The 17444-nt window shown below is 37.5% G+C and overlaps 1 protein-coding gene across 3 annotated transcripts in view; it reads right to left on the bottom strand.

Annotated features, from left to right (window-relative positions):
* Positions 1–17444, bottom strand: part of CATSPERB (cation channel sperm associated auxiliary subunit beta) — a 120183-nt gene that overhangs the window by 4185 nt on the left and 98554 nt on the right. For 2 of the 3 annotated variants that reach the window (XM_020875990.2, XM_070477946.1), the window contains 6 exons: positions 12612–12809; positions 11745–11855; positions 8106–8216; positions 6292–6427; positions 3529–3629; positions 2443–2517 (listed from right to left, as the gene is read on the bottom strand). In XM_020875990.2, the coding sequence (XP_020731649.2) occupies positions 2443–2517; positions 3529–3629; positions 6292–6427; positions 8106–8216; positions 11745–11855; positions 12612–12809 (732 nt within the window). The remainder of the gene's footprint in view (positions 1–2442; positions 2518–3528; positions 3630–6291; positions 6428–8105; positions 8217–11744; positions 11856–12611; positions 12810–17444) is intronic. The other variant, XM_020875992.2, reaches the window with a different exon arrangement.

Here is a 17444-nt window from a genome sequence, read left to right as displayed (position 1 = left end):
ATGGCTGATTCATGTCAATGTATGGCAAAAACCACTACAATATTGTAAAGTAATTAGCCTCCAACTACTAAAAATAAATGAAAAAAAAATGTCATGTTCCCTGGCAGGGGGGATTCTTTTTATGTTATGCATATTAAAAAAAAAAGAAAGAGCAAGTTCACATCTCAGCACTTTGAGCAAAAGCACTGGGATTGCACAATTGTAGATCATGTGCTCATCCCTAAACACTCCTTTTCAAAAATGTTTAATACCTTCTCATTGCTGATAGGAATTTTCCAAAGTTCTCATTCCGACATTCGAGGTCTCCCACAACGGGACCCTAACCTACCCACTTTCTTTTTTTTTTTTCTACCCACTTTCTTATACTTAACTTCCTATTCCAGCCAAATGGCTCCACTACTGAAATGATTGCTTAATGCCTCTCTGTATCTGTGTCTTTGCTGCTGTCATTCTTTCCACCCAGAATGCCTTCCTTACCCATTTCTACCTAAAACAAAATTTTAGTGATTTTACTGACTGGACAATATGAAAATTTCATTTCTTCAATTAAGCCATATAATACATTTCTAGGGCTTCCTTTGTGGTTCAGCTGGTGAAGAATCTGCCTGCAATGCTGGAGACCTGGGTTCAATCCCTGGCTTGGGAAGATCCCCTGGAGAAGGGAAAGGCTACCCATTCCAGTATTCTGGCCTAGAGAATTCCATGGACTGTATAGTCCATGGGGTCACAAAGAATTGGACACTACTGAGCGACTTTCACTTTCACTTTTATACATTTCTGAGAGTGGAAACCCTATCACCCCTGAATCATGTATTCTCCAGCTAAACTTCTATCTCTAAAGTTCTTGAAAACAGTTTTTCTTTTAATGTTTCCCTTCCAATCTTCTATGATTATCTAAATATTCCATGACATGTTTAAAACAAAGGTCGAACCCCAGAATCACAGAAAACTATGTTCTGGACACAATATCTTTTTATCATCAAAATACTTCAGTTTGTGCTTCTTTAACACAAATTGAAAGGATTCACTCATATTAGAGTGCAATTATCAAACCAAGATATTAACTCTGAGACAATGCTACTTTCTAATCTACAGATCTTACTCAAATTTTGTCAGTGATTTCAATAATGTCCTTTATAGTGAATAAAAAAGCCAAGATTTTGCTTTGCATTCCATTGTTTCAGGATACTTTCAAAAGCATGATTTAAGAAACTTTATCTTTTTCTATTGTTTCTTAATGATTCTCTTCCTTTTTAACTGTGCAATTACTTCCTATTTTTCTTTCATTCGTTTTTGTAATTCTTCCTTCATTCTTGAAACTTTGTCTCTCTGTTGACACATATTCTTAGCCTGAAGAACTTCCTTATGCATTTTTTTTTAGAGAAGTTCTGCCTACAGTAGATTACTTTATTCTTCCTTCACCTGAAAATACCTTTATTTCCCTCTCATTCCTGAAGGATATTTTCACTAGATATTGAATTCTGGATAGACAGTCCTTCCTCCCTACACTATGACTGTCCTCAGTACATTAAGGATGTTGTACAACTTTCTTCTTACTTCTGTGGATTCATGAATCTAATTCATTAGAGTTTTATCTCCCTGTATTATTGTGCTCTTCCATGAAACTGGGGCTGACCAGGGGACAAAGAGGTGAGAAAAAAGAGAAAAACAATGAGGATTTTCTCGCAGGCTCCTCATATGACAGGTACTTCTTTTTCTAGATCCTCTTTCTAGTGAGATCTATTTTCTCTCAGGATCTTAAGTGTCTACACTGCTGCTTTGGCCACCCATCTGGTGCAGACTCATTACTGAGGCAGGGCCAGGACAGAAAAAGAAAAAGGAGAGAGTTGAGAGCTTTTGTTTTTGATAATGTATTGGTATCTGAGAGTGAATGAGCCATTAACTAATTTAATCAAATCTTCATTCCTCCACACCCCCACAGGCAGCAGATAGCATTATGCGAATAAGCAAAAATGAGTCACTGAACATCAGAGGGTGATTTGAGGAGACTGACTTTGGTTTCCAATTCTTTTGGATCTTGATGACTTTGGGAGCGTGTAAGACTCTATTGTTACAATGCAAATAACCAAAGGGAGGATAATGCTGGGAACTAAAAGGTTACAGACAGAGGTCTCTATGGGGAGATGGTGGGGGGATCAGAAAACCTAGCTAAATATGGAAGGTGAAGAGGGAACAAAAACAAACACAGACACTAATTACAAGTTTCCCAGCATCAACTGGTCCTGAGACTATCGAGGGCCCTGACTTCACCCTTGCTGATGATGTCACCTCCAGTCTTCAGGACCCCCCATCTCTGAGCCTTGTCCATCATATATGTTGTCATTTTTTTCTCTTCAGTGCGTCCTGGACGGATGTCTGTCATATTATTTCCCCAGCCATCACCCCACTGGATACCACTGGATACCTGTGCCTTCACTGTACCTGAAATTCTTCAACTAAGTTACAGAAAGAGACCCCCGGAACAACAGACACTCTGAAGTGAAAGAGCTCAGAGCCCTGTGGAAAAAATACACCAGGCATTAGCAACATTGACATGTATGTTCCTTTAAGTAAAAATACACACTGGGTTTACTTTCCCTACTGATGCTGCATAGAAAAATTCCCATCTCTTTTCTAAGCTTCTTAAGCATATACTTCATATAACAAAATAAAAATGGAAGGAGAAGGACAAGAGTTTGAAACAGAGGGATTCGATAGCTGATACTTTTTTCTTTTTCTTTCTTCTTTTTTTGAAGAAAAGATATCCATTCTATTTTATTTCTTTTCCCTACAGCTCTACTGAGGTACAATTGGCAAATAAAAATTATATACATTTAAGGTATACATGTGCTGGGGTTTTTGGGTAGATTTTTCTAAAATTTGAGTATAATTTCTTTTCAATGTTGTGTCAGTCTCTGCTGTACAATGAATCAGCTATATATATATCCCCTCCATCCTGTACTTCCCTCTCTGCCCCCCTACCCAGACCACCCATCAAGGTCATCACAGAGCACCTGGCTGAGCTCCCTGAACTATCCAGCAGGTTCACAGACACATAAGGTCTAACAAGGCCTTGAGGAGTACTTTGGGCTAATCCACATATGTGGTTTTAATATGTCCCCTAACTTCTATTGACTTTCACCACAATTACCTACATTATGTCAACCTGCTGTGCTCTTAGAGGCAGCTGGGCCCAGAAGACATGTATCTGTGTATGTCAAGGTGAAGAATAGTGAGTCTGTTTCTACTAACTTTGGGAAACACCTTATCTGTTCCACCTTGATAATCCATTAGTCTTGTATTTCAGCTCAAAAAATGGTAAGTTAATGTTAAATTCAACATTAAGCTATCTTTAGAAATAATAGCATCAAGGGAAATGGAGGAAAGCCTCCACACACTTCTCAGATGCTATTCATAGATAACTAAACTTTATAGATAACCATTCATAGATAACTAAACTTTAAAAACAAAGACATACAGGTCTTATCTAAACTCAAAATAGGGAAAATACAAATGTTGTCAACTTACTTTTATACTTAAGTTGAGGCCTAAAGGATTATACACTGGAGCAGAAAGAATTGATTCTAAGTAGTTCTTCATTTTTTTAACGTTTTCTGGCACAGTGTGTCCTAAAATCACACAAAGTGTATTTTTAGCACATGTATGCTATTTTCTCACCCTGCATAAAGTTTCTTAAATACATTAAGGTACAATGAAAGATTCCACTCTATAACATGGCTAAATTCTTTCACAGTTTTAGTTCTTGACTTGGTGGAGAATATATTTATGGGAAATTAGCCTTAGCATATGACAGCATATCTTCTCAGGGGCATCACCAAGAAGGACAAGATCTCTGACCACCTTAATCCAGACTGACCTTTCTTTCCTGCCCTGTTCTTCCCCCCGCCCCCAGCCCCCTTTCCTGCCCTATGCTCTTGACTAGTCCTGATTTGCCTATATTTTGGATATTTGGCAATGAAATAATTTCAGGACTACCTTCAGTTGGTAAATGATTTCCAGTAAGGTAGCAGAGAAGTTCCACAATAAGATCACTAAAATTTCTTTCCAAAGGAAATGATCAGTTACTCTTGTCTTCTTATAATTCTTCCTAAAACTAGATATGTAGTGTAGGGGTTAGAAATTGCAGTGGTGTAACAGTACATGGGATCTAAAGGGGAAAAAAATCCTCTGATTGCAGCATCTGCCAATTTTCAGGATGTGAATATTCTTTCCTAAATTAAAAAAAATTTAAGTTGAAGTGTAGTTCTTTTAAAATATTATGTTAGAAAAAAATTTTATGTTAGTTCCTAGTATATAGCAAAGTTATTCAGCATATATATATATATTCTTTTTCATATTCTTTTCTACTATAGGGTATTACAGGATGTTGAATATAGTTTCTTGTGCTATACAGTAAGACTTGTTTATTTATTTAGTTTATATACAGTAGTTGGTATCTGCTAATCCCAAACTCTTAATTTATCCTTCTCCCACCCCTTTTCCCCTTTGGTAATCATAAATTTGTTTACTATGTCGATGAGTTTTCTTCTGTTTTGTAAATAAGTTCATTTGTAACATATTTCAGATTCCACATATAAGTGATATCATATGATATTTATCTTTTTCTTTCTTATTTTGCTTAGTGTGATAAGCACTAGGTCCATCTATGTTGCTGCAAATGGTATTCTTTCATTCATTTTATAGCTGAGCAATAGTCCATCTATATATATGTATATATATATATATATCTCACATCTTCTTTATCCATTCATCTGTCCGTTGCCACTTAGGTTACTTCCATGTCTTGGCTATTGCAAATAGAGCTGCTATGAACAGGGGTGCATATATCTTTTTGAATTATAGTTTTGTTGGGATAGATGCCCAGGAGTGGGATTGCTGGGTCATGTAACAGTTCTATTTTTAGTTTTTTTAAGAAACCTCCACACTGTTCTCCATAGTAATTGTACCAATTTACATTCCTACCAACAGCATAGGAGGGTTCATTTTTTTCCATACAGGGTATGAATATCCTCTTCATGACTAATTTTAAGCAACTAGTGTGTAACAACCACTATGCAAAATACTTGAATATTTAACAATTGGTGCTCAAAAAGAACAGACTTCAGCAAACCACAGAAAACGAGGATGTTAGTTAGAACAAATATTTACTAATTCTCTTTGCTCAATTTTTCATTTCAAAAATTCATATGTGGGTCAGAGTATGACTCACAGAATACGAAATGTCTGGATATTTGGTCACATTTAGAAATTTCATTTAACTCCATTTATTGATCTATCAATCTATCTACCCGTCAATCTCCTTAAAAGCACACATTTGTGAACAAACACAAATGTGCAACAAAAAATTATGTATTTGAGGTAAAATTGAATTTTGGTAGATTTCATTTTACTTACTTAGAAATACTTCTGCATTATTTCAATTATTTTACCATAAGCTGTTTAATAAACTTTTCTTATATAATTAGAAGATAGATCCTATGGATAATCTGGCAACACCTTTTATATCTTCCTCCATATAAGCAATGAAAGGAGACACCAGACCAACATGTGGCACAAACTCAGTCAATCATTTTTGCTGCTAATCTAGATAATGGCTCTGAATCCAGGTCACTGAAGTGATGATGAAGTAAGTGTGAGACACAGACACAGAAAACAAACATGGTTAACAAAGGGGAAAGGGGAAGAAGGGATAAACTAGGAGGTGGGGATTAACATATAGCACTATTTACAAAATAGATCACCATCAAGGACCTGTTATACAGCACAGGGAAATCTACTCAATATTTTGTAATAATTTATAAAGGGTAAAGATCTGAAAAAGAATATATAAATATGTGTATAACTGAATCATTGCACTGTATTAAAAAAAAGAAATAAGTGTGAGATGATAGAAGTAGTATGAATAGTGATATGATAACTGATTCAACTTCTTTTCCAAAGACCCCTTGGTTATCTTTTGTGTAAAAAGGTTTTGTAAACCACTTCTCTAGGTAATAACAACAGTGTGTGTGCTGTGCTCAGTCGTATTTGACTCTTTGCAGCCCCATGGGCTGTACCCCGCCAGACTCCACTGTCCATGGAATTTTCCAGGCAAGAATACTGGAGTGGCTTGCCATCTCCTATTCCAGGGATCTTCCTGACCCAGGGCTTGAACCCACATCTCTTGTATCTCCTGCATTGGCAAGTGGATTCTTTACCACTGCACAATCTGGGAAGCCCAATAACCATAGTACTTATAGCTATAACAATTGTAGAAGAAGCAAATCCTACTTAGGTTCCAGTTTTCCCTGTTATTCACTTCAGTCACAGTAACCAGGTATGGAGTTTCCACTGGGAAATTTCCATCTTCACTGAAAACTTGCAAAGAAATTGGATATTGTATAACTGGAAACTTAAAACGAGGAACCTAAAATGCAAATGCCAAGAATGAGTATAAATTTGGAAAATTCAATACTAATTTCATTTCCTGGAAAAGGATGAATACAATTTGGCTCTTCTAAATTAAGTGTGCTTCTGAGAGAATTTCTGCCTTCTCAGGTCATGAAAAAAAAATCTGTCTTACAGCAGAATCAGTGTGAGTTCCAAAACTAATATGCAAACACTGTGGTAGCAAAACTCATATCTTTCTATTGACCTTTTTTTTTTCCCCATAGGAATTTGCTATGATGATTTTTTGACTAACTGATATCCCTTAAGGTACTGTATGAACTGTAAGGTACTGTATGAGGAGAGTAAAAATGTTGGCTTAAAGCTCAACATTCAGAAAACAAAGATCATGGCATCTGGTTCCATCACCTCATGGCAAATAGATGGAGAAATAGTGGAAACAGTGGCAGACTTTATTTTTGGGGGCTCCAAAATCACTGCAGGTGATGACTGCAGCCATGAAATTGAAAGACGCTTACTGTGATGGACAGGGAGGCCTGGTGTGCTGCGGTTCATGGGGTTGCAAAGAATCAGACACAACTGAGCAACTGAACTGAACTGAACTGAACTCCTTGGAAGAAAAGTTATGATCAACCTAGACGGCATACTAAAATGCAGAGACATTACTTTGCCAACAAAGGTCCATCTAATCAAGGTTATGGTTTTTCCAGTAGTCATGTATGGATGTGAGAGTTGAACTATAAGGAAAGCTGTATGAACTGGGTCTTCCCAAAGCCCTCTCCCTGCCAGTCATGATCTTTCTATCATCCTCATTAAACTCAGGCTCTAGAGTTGAAATCTAGCTCCATCACATATTAATGATGTGATCTTTATCAAATTACCAGGCTTCTCTGTGCCTCCAGTGAAACGAGACAAGTCACAGAGCAGCCTTAGAGCAGTCTATGGTAGAAGTGAATGCTCAAGAAATAGTGGAATTCAGCAAGTGTGGAGTCGTGGTGGTATATAATAGCAACCTTTGTAATTGATTGAATGCTGACTCTATGCCCAATATTATGGTGTATAATTTTATTTTTATATAAAAACAAAACAATGAAATCACTTAAAATAATGTCATACGTAGTCTGACAAGGACTTTGAAATAGGTCTACTTGAAAGTTATACCAAGTGTGCAGGTTGAGTCAGCTAATGCAAGCACCAACATCAACCTGATACATGTCTGAATGCTTGGAGACTGACAGAAGGAACTATTTGACACAGAACCCACTCTCTTAACCAGCATATTATACTGTCTTCTAGTTTGTCACTAGTACCTTGAGCTTCAAGTTTGATATTCCAGAGCCTGATACATGTTATATACTCAACACTTTTTTGAATATATATGCATATAGATATATGCATGTGTGTATCTTTATAAGAACCTGTGAAATGAATAGGACAATGCAGGTTTTATTCTCTCTTACAGATGAGGTTAATTACTATGTCTCAGTTCAGTTCAATCGCTCAGTTGTGTGTGACTCTTTGCGAGAATTATGGGAACATTTATATTATAATCTTTTTAGCTTGATGTTGTCTTTAATTCTATGTGACAATAAGACATTATTTCTACATCTTAGCTTTCATGTTTAACCAAAATGCCCATTTCAAAGTCTTATTAATATGAAAGCACCCTGTCTTCAGGAAACTAAAGATTATCTTACCTTTTCTCGACAATCTGAGAAAGCAACAGCATATGAAAACTTCTGGTCATTTGTACAATTACACTCCTTCCGAGTAGTTGCATTTGCACACTGTTTGAATTTACCAGATCTCTGCAAATAGAATTAAAATAGGTCGATGTGCTGTTTTTGGTGGCAGAATTTTTGCAGATTGAGTAAATATGAAATAAATGTTTGTTCCCTGAATGAATAAAATCTTTGAGAAGGTCAAAGGGGAAAAATCCATTAATAATAAGGTAAAAGCACAGTATTTCTGAATTTTGTCTCCTTGCTTAGTAAGGAACCCAAGTATCACTCAGCTGCTTACCTCAGAGTGACCCTAGAGTCAACATGCAGGGGACCAGAAAGCTTGTATCACTTAAAAAAACCAACAAAACATTTATTTTATACTGATGCTCTGAGTCTTCCCTGCTGTGCCCAGGTTTCCTCTAGTTGTGGTGAGTGGGGGCTGTTCTTCGTTGAGATACCTGGGCTTCTCATTGTGGTGGTTTCTCTTGTTACGGAGCATGGGATCTAGGGTGCAGAGGCTTCAATAGTTGTGGCTGCTGGGCTCTAGAGTGTGGGCTCAGTAGTTGTGGCACACAGGCTTAGCTGCTCCGCGGCATGTGGGATCCTCCCAGGCCCGGGGTCGACCCTGTGTCCCAGATTCCTATCCACTGTACCACCAGGGAAATCCAGCCTGTGTCATCCTGAATGCAGTAATTAGGATGCTCACTTCCCTGTCCTTGGCTGCTCCCATCACTGGCATGGAAGCTGAGACCTAAAGGAGCAGACGTGACATGATGTGCTGTAGACTATGGATAGTCTTCAAACTTTTTATTTTGTACTTGTCTCTCCTCATCGCAGTCACTAAAGCTGTTAAAATCCCCACTGCAGCCATCCACGTGTTATTCATTTTTTCATTTGATCATTCTTGCTAGAGGTTAGTTTATTCATTTTGGTAAAGAATTGGCTTTTGATTTTGATAATCAACTCTATTTCTAAAAAAAAGTTATTCTTCCTTCTTTTTATAAGATTACCATTCCTGTCCTCATTGCTTCTTTTTTTCTTCTTTGTATTGAGATAAAATTTATCATTTGCAAGTGTACAGTGCAGTGGGCTTTAGTACATTCACAATGTTGTTCAATCATTACCACTATTTCATTTCAGAACTAATTTGCTGCTTAGTTTGGTTCATTAAGCTCTTTGAATCTTTTGAACTCTTGGTTTCACAATTATATTTTCAATTTTTGACATTTGTGTGTGTGTCTGTGTGTGATGTCTGTCTTCATTTTTTTCATCATTACGATAGTTCCTTGAATTGTTCTGAAATAATTACTATGCTTATTCTAAAGTTTGCTTGTATTTATGATACTGTTTTCTGAGGCAGTTTTTTAAGTTGTTGAGATTATGCTTCTTTCTTATTGTGGAAGTTTTTTTCAAATATTTGTTGTTGATCATCATTGTTCAGTCACTCAGTCATGTCCGACTCTTTGTGACCCCATGGACTGCAGCATGCCAGGCTTCCCTGTCCTTCACCATCTCCTGGAGTTTGCTCAAAGTCATGTCCATTGAGTCGATGATGGCATACAACCACCTCATCCTCTGTTGTTCCCTTCTCCTCCTGTCCTCCATCTTTCCCAGCATCAGGGTCTTTTCCAATGAGTCAGTTATTCTCATCAGGTGGTGAAAGTATTGGAGTTTTAGCTTCAGCATCAGTTCTTCCAATGAATATACAGGGTTGATTTCTTTTAGGATTGACTGGTTTGATCTCCTTGCTGTCCAAGGGACTCCCAAGAAAATCCAGAAGAAAAAAAAAGAAAACCCAAACTAAGGATTTCTATGTAAATATATTAAACTCATATTTCAATAGAGAAGGCTTGATTCTAGTGACATAACAGTGTTCATCTTCGGAAGAGACTAGAATTGAAGAATTCAGTATTTGAGTTGCTCATTGCCTGGAACAGAATTTTTTACCCTGAAATCTAAGGTTCAACAAGTCAGTCTCATGTTGTCCATGTAAGTGTGTGTTTGTGTGTGTGAGTGTGTGTAATAGGATGTATATAAATGTGTATTATTGGTTCGTTGAACAATTTTTAAGCACTACCTATGTCTGGCACTTTTTTGGGTACTAAAGATGCATGCATGCTAAATCGCTTCAGTCGTGTCCTACTCTGAGACCCTATGAACTGTAGCCTGCCAGGCTCCTCTGTCCATGGGGATTCTCCAGGCAAAAATACTGGAGTGGGTTGCCATGCCCTCCTCCAGGGAATCTTCCCAATGCAGGGATTGAACCCATGTCTCTTACATCTCCTGCATTTGCAGGCAGGTTCTTTACCACTGAGCCACCTTCAAGGGACACTAAAGATAACAGAGAGAGTAAAACTGATTAAAAATCCTCAATAACAACTCTGTCTTATGTAGCTTACCTTTTAATGAAATATAATAAATAAATGGGTAAAATATGTAAAATTGTAAAAAGTGCAATGAAGAAAAATAAGGCAGGGAAGAGGGGCAAGATTGGTATCAGTGGAGGTGGATGGTACAGTTTCAAGTAGAGTGGTCAAGGAAGGCCTCACAATGATGGCAACATTTAAGCAAAAACCTGAAGACGGTGATGAGATGTGCCATCTGGCAGAAGTGCATTCCAGACAGAGGAAATTTTTGAAGCTTAAAGACCCTAAGGTGAAAATACATCTAGTATATTTGAGGACTAGCAAGGAGGCCAACATGGCCAGAACAGACTGACCTGGTGGAAATCAGGTAAGATGCAAATCCAAGGCTAAACCATGGAGGACCTTATAAACCATTGTAAGAATCAAGCTTTTACTCTGAATGAGACAGGGAGATGAAGAGTTTTGAACAAAAGGAACAACCATTTTCTGTCTTTGTGTGTGCATGTATGTTCAAGAATGGATATGAATGTCTGCATGTCCATATGTATATGCAATTAGGTGTGTTTTTCTGGAGGGAGATTTCACAGGTATCTATAAGTTTCCCTTGGGCAGCCACCCAAAGATGCACTTTCCTTTTGAACCTAGTGGCTTCTCTCTACTTTGTTCACTCAAACTTGAGACAGGCAGAGTGCTGCTGGGTTTGGTTATTTTCTATGCAGGAAAGGAGTCTATGTTGGAGCAAATACTCTTCTCTCCTTTTGGACATCATTCCTTTTACAGAGCTCAAACTATGAGATGCTTTGGGGCTTTTTCATTAAAAAAAACAAACAAACCAAAAAAAACCCAAAAACCCGAAAAGCCAAAAAAAAACCCCCACAAAAAACCAATGCTCTCATCCTCCTTATGCTCTTTGAAATTCAAGTGGGAGTTTGGGAGAGGTCAAGGGGAAAGAGTCCATTTAGATTCCTTGGTTCCAAGACCAAATCCAGGAATAGCAGTAAGAGAAGAAAGGGCTAAGGCAGTAGCCGAAGAACAGGGATAGCAGCAGTAATAGCAGCAGTGGTAGATACAAGGGGGGAGGAGGGGAGGGGGAGGGGAAGGAGAAGAAGCGGTGCTGCATAAGGCATATTACGCTTAATGCACCTTCTCGTTTAATCTCTGCAGCTAGGTCTCTTCATCTGTAATTTTACTGAATGATCTCTTGAATTAAGATAAATACTAGTTTATCTGCAGAAAAAATATTTACCTTCGACTTGTAAAATAGATTTCTTGGTATGGGTTTGCTAGGATCTGCATGATAAAAATTATCTGTAAGCGGAATAGCAATTCCCATGTTAGACGGAGGCCTGTAGTTTATCTGAAAATGATCAAAGATACTGTAAATTTCATTATTATTTACTAAGCCTTTAATTTAAATATCTTGATTTTCCAGAAAAGCATTCAAAACAGATATTTCACTTTTAACTCCACCTATTTAAGTAAATTTCTCTCCCCCAGCACTCCTTCAACCATGCTAATGCAACTTGGACCTTGTAAACAAGTAAAAAAAGTTTTAGAGACTAAGGTAGCTGTCATGAAGTCATGTAACGAAGTTTAAAAATCTTATTAACAGTCTTAGTGACATATTTAATAAATAATTCAATTATTTACTAAATAATTGAAGGTTTGGGTAATTTTGGGGTTTTTTGTTACAAAGAAAATTATAAGTAATCAGTTAACAAAGAGCAGTAATTTATATTTTAAAAAGAGTCATGTATTCTGATGAGGCAAAAATTAAAATTGTCACTACATTGAAATGGGACCAGTAAGATATATCAGCTCAGGACAAGTATGAATCAGCTTAAGGGCAAATAACTATATATACTGTGAAAGCCCAAGATTATGCCACCATAATATAGCAGAAAATTTGATATTAATAATGATGAGACTATTACACTAAGAAAAACCATTAGTTCAGAACATTTTCACATTTTAGTCATCATATCCTCAGAATGACACGAAGACTGAAAAATAACTGAAGTGTTTTGAGTAATTCAGGAAAGAAATGCTAAGACCGAATGGCTAGCCAATCACACAAAAGTAACATATCGCTGGAACTGCTTAGGTTTCTTACCGGCAAAACTTTGATCATATTAAAACCCTGACTGTTCATGTAAACTCCACTCATCCAGTCTTCCAAGGGGATAATTTCACTAGGAATGTGATGCATAGACTTGAGATAACTACAGCTGCTTTTCAACATTGGCACGAATGTTGTAACATAACACTCAGTCGATGCTCCCCAGACAATAAACTCCAGTGAAGTTGAACCCTGGAAATATCCAAATAAATGAAGGTTAATTAAAGTAACTGTTATTGACTGAACTGTGCCTACACTGTATGTTGAACTTCTCCCGACCTCCAGTATCTCAGATTGGGACTATATTTGGCGATAAATCCTTTTTGTTGTCATTGTTCATATACTCAGTAGTGTCTGACTCTTTGGAGACCCCATGGACTGTAGCACATCAGGCTTCCCTGTCCATCACCAACTCCCAGAACTTGCTCAAACTCATGTCCATTGAGCCGGTGATGCCATCCAACCATCTCATCCTTTGTCATCCCCTTCTCCTCCTGCCTTCAATCTTTCCCAGTATCAGGGTCTTTTCTAATGAGTCAGCTCTTCATATCAGGTGGCCAAAGTATTGGAGCTTCAGCCTCACCATCAGCCCTTCCAATGAATATTCAAGATTTATTTCCTTTAGGATTGACTGGTTTGATCTCCTTGCAGTCCAAGGGACTTTCAAGAGTCTTCTCCAACACCACAGTTCAAAAGCATCAATTCTTTGGCACTCAGTCTTCTTTATGGTCCAATGTTCACATCCAAAAATGACTACTGGAAAAACCGTAGCTTTGACTAGATGGACCTTTGTTGGCAAAGTAATGTCTCTGCTTCTTAACATGCTGTCTAGGTTGGTCATAGCTTTTCTTCCAAGGAACAAGCATCTTTTGATTTCATGGCTGCAGTTGCCATCTGAAGTTATTTTGGATCCCAAGAAAATAAAGACTGTCACTGTTTCCATTGTTCCCCCATCTTTTTGCCATAAAATGATGGGACTGGATGCCACGATCTTTGTTTTTTTGAAAGTTTAGTTTTAAGCCAGCTTCTTCCTCTTTCATCTTCATCAGTTCAGTTCAGTCACTCAGTTGTGTCCAACTCTCTGTGACCCCATGAACTGTAGCACGCCAGACCTCCCTGTCCATCACTAACTCCCAGAGCTTGCTCAAACTCATGTTCATCGAATTGGTAATGCCATCCAGCCATCTCATTCTCTGTCGTCCCCTTCTCCTCCTGCCTTCAACCTTCCCCAGCATCAGGGTCTTTTCCAAGGAGTTAGTTCTTTGCATCAAGTGGCCAAAGTATTGGAGTTTCAGCCTTAACATCAGTCCTTCCAATGAACACCCAGGACTGATCTCCTTTAGGATGAACTGGTTGGATCTCAAGAGTCTTTTCCAACACTGCAGTTCAAAAGCATCAATTCTTCTGTGCTCAGCTTTCTTTATAGTCCAACTCTCACATCCATACATGACCGCTGGAAAAACCATAACCTTGACTAGACAGACCTTTGTTGACAAAGTAATGTCTCTTCATCAAGAGGCTCTTTAGTTCTTCTTTGCTTTCTGCCATAAGGGTGGTGTCATCTGCATATCTGAGGTTATTGGTATTTCTCCCCGCAAACTTGATTCCAGCTTGTGCTTTATCCAGTCTGGCATTTTGCATGATGTACTCTGCATATAAGTTAAATAAGCAGGGTGACAATACACAGCCTTGAGTTACTCATTTTCCAACTTGGAACCAGTCCATTGTTCCACGTCTGGTTCTAACTCTTGCTTCTTGACCTGCATACGTTTCACAGGAGGCAGGTAAGATGGTCTAGTATTCCCATCTCTTTAAGAATTTTCCACTTTGTTGTGATCCACACAGTCAAAGGCTTTAACGTAGTCACTGAAGCAGAAGTAGATGTTTTTCTGGAATTCTCTTGTTTTTTCTATGATGCAATAGATGTTGGCAATTTGATCTCTGGTTCCCCTGCCTTTTCTAAAACCAGCTTGAACATCTGGGAGTTCTCAGTTCACATACTCTTGAGGCCTAGCTTGGAGAATTTTGAGCATTACTTTGCAAGTGTGTGAAATGAGTGTAATTGTGCTTAATTTGAACATTCTTTGTTCAAAGGCCTTAAAGGAGTTAATTAAATTAAGGCCTTAAAAGAGGTAATTAAATTAAGATGAGATAATTAGTGTGGGCTCTAATCCAATATGATGGGCATCACATAACAATAGGAAATTTGAACACAGACACACACGGGGGGAGACGAAATGAAGACACGGGGAGAAGTCAGCCATCTGCAAAACCAAGGACAAAGACCTTAGAAGAAAGCAACCCTGCCAATGCCTTGCTCTTGACTTTCACCCTCCAGAATGGTGAGAAAATAAATATCTGTTGCTTAAGCCACTCACTTCATTGTATTTTGTTATGGCAGCCCTGGCAAACTAGGACAGTAATCAACTAAAGAATATAGAAAATGAAAAGAAATAAAAAAGAATGATAATATAATAGAAGACAAAAATAGAGTCATAAATTTGACCATAATGATCTGTTTTTGAATAAATCTTAACAGAAGACATATTCTTTTCCAGGAAGAAATACATCCCAATCTAATTGGCTGTGGGTGACATTTGAAAATGAACAAGGATCAAGTGTTTATTATTAAATAAACACTATAATTGCATGTAGTTGGATATGAAACCAACTTAGAATAGCAAGGCCTCCCTCATTCATTGATAAGCCTGTGGACATTTGCTTTGATAATACAAATAAAATAACTTCCATTGGTATACATTCTGAAAAGAAGATATTCACTTAGCAATCACTGTATTTCACAAAGATATGCTTTTAGTAGAAATTTGTGTACAGAAAACATATTTTCACCTTGCACAACATTAAACATTCAACAAAATTTGATAAATTCTGTTTGAAATTCTCAAGTATTTCTGGAAATTAAAAAAATATAGAGATACTAATAATTGTAGAGAAATAGTAACTCTGGTAGTTTTTTCCCTATCCCCATACTCTGTAAACCATTAAAAATAACGATTTTTAATGAATTTCTGCCAAAACACATCAAATCAGAATCTAAGCAGGGTTCTACTATTAATGGAAATTTGGGATGTGAGGAGGGGGGAAGCCTAAGTTCAATAAGAAATAAGTAAGCAAACAGAAACATCCAGAATATTGGAGACTCTGTAACATAACTGACTCAACAGCAGCAGTTCAATGGCAGGGGAAGATAATGGAGCAATACCTACTTTTGATGAAAAGAGATGAATAAATAACTATAGACTATGTGACTCTTGTTTGGATCCCAATTCAAACAAACCAACCATGAACAATTTTTTTGAGAAAATTGGGGGAATTTGCTCATGGATTGAGCTTTATAGAATATCAAAACAAATTTAGCATAAAACATTTCAAGGGTGATAATGGCATCTTGTTAAGTGAGAGATTATACATGTATTTTTGAAGATGTGTATGATGGCATATATGTATGAATTTGAGAAAACTCCTGGAGACAGTGGAGGACAGAGGAGTCTGGCATGCTATAGTCCATGAGCTTGCAAAGAGTTGGACATGACTTAGCAACTGAACAACAACATGGAAGCATATAGGAGTGAAATGACATGAAGTTGCTATTCATTTAACAGAATAGAATATATTATAACAGAATATAAATAATTCTGAATATAATTGGTCAGAATATAAACCAAAAAAAAATTAGAATGATAAAAAAAAAAGGGTCAAAACCCTGACTGTTTGAGAAATATGTATATGGAAATTCATCTTTTGTCTAAATCTGGAAATTTTCATGATAGACAAATTTTAGAATATGCAAAAATACTTACTGACACAAAAGGATTATACCATAAAATTAAGTGGAAGTAATAGCTTACAGTGAATGGTGTCAGATTTGTGATTTCCGAAGAAGAGAATTTAGCTTCGGGACCAGAGAAGAGGCTCCAGGCAGTCAGAGCTTCATGTGACAGAAGTTTTATTACAGTGAAAAAGAGACAGAGAAATCTTCTAAAATAGACATCAGAAGGGGAATGTACCCCCTTGATAGTCTTGATAATCTTATCAAGGCCTTGTATACTTTTCCCCTGATGACTTCCCCGGTGGGTCAGATGGTAAAGCGATTGCCTACCATGCAGGAGACCTGGATGTGATCCCTGGGTTGGGAAGATCCTCTGGAGAAGGAAATGGCAACCCACTCCAGTACTCTTGCCTGGAAAATCCCATGGATGGAGGAGTGTGGTGGGTCCACGGGGTCACAAAGGGTCGGACACAAATGAGTGACTTCACTTTATATACTTTTTCAATTGGTTACTAACAATAGAAAGGTTTTACCAGACACACTCCCACAACATACATTTTAAGATAACAGGATTAGTCAGAAGGTTCTTAAGGAGAAACATGGCCTTGAGCAGGATATATTGTTGTTATATAATCATTAGTATAGAGTTTAAGGAAAAACATACCCTTGAGCAAATGAGTTGCTTTGTTGTGTAATCATTAGCTCTGGGACTAAAGAAAGTTAGTCTTAGAAGAAATAGATTGTTGCAATAACAATTCAGAACTTAAGGAAAAAACATCTTATGTGACTGAGATGAAGGAATGTAGAAAAAAAATTTTGTCCCTTTCTCCTCCTCGAGGGCCTTGGAACATTATCAACCTCTCAGAAGGAGCAAATTTTTAAAAGTGTATATATAATACTCTTCTAATTTCAGGGAAAAAAGGAAAAAATGGAAAATTCATTGTTGTTCAGTCACTAAGTTGTGTCTGACTCTGTGATCCCATGAACTGCAGCACACCAGTCTTCCCTGTCCTTCACTACCTCCTGGAGCTTGCTCA

This window comes from Odocoileus virginianus, chromosome 16, assembly GCF_023699985.2.
Source record: "Odocoileus virginianus isolate 20LAN1187 ecotype Illinois chromosome 16, Ovbor_1.2, whole genome shotgun sequence".
NCBI lineage: Eukaryota > Metazoa > Chordata > Mammalia > Artiodactyla > Cervidae > Odocoileus > Odocoileus virginianus.
The sequence above is the reverse complement of the archived record's forward strand: the minus strand, read 5'-3'. Positions and strand labels throughout refer to the sequence as shown.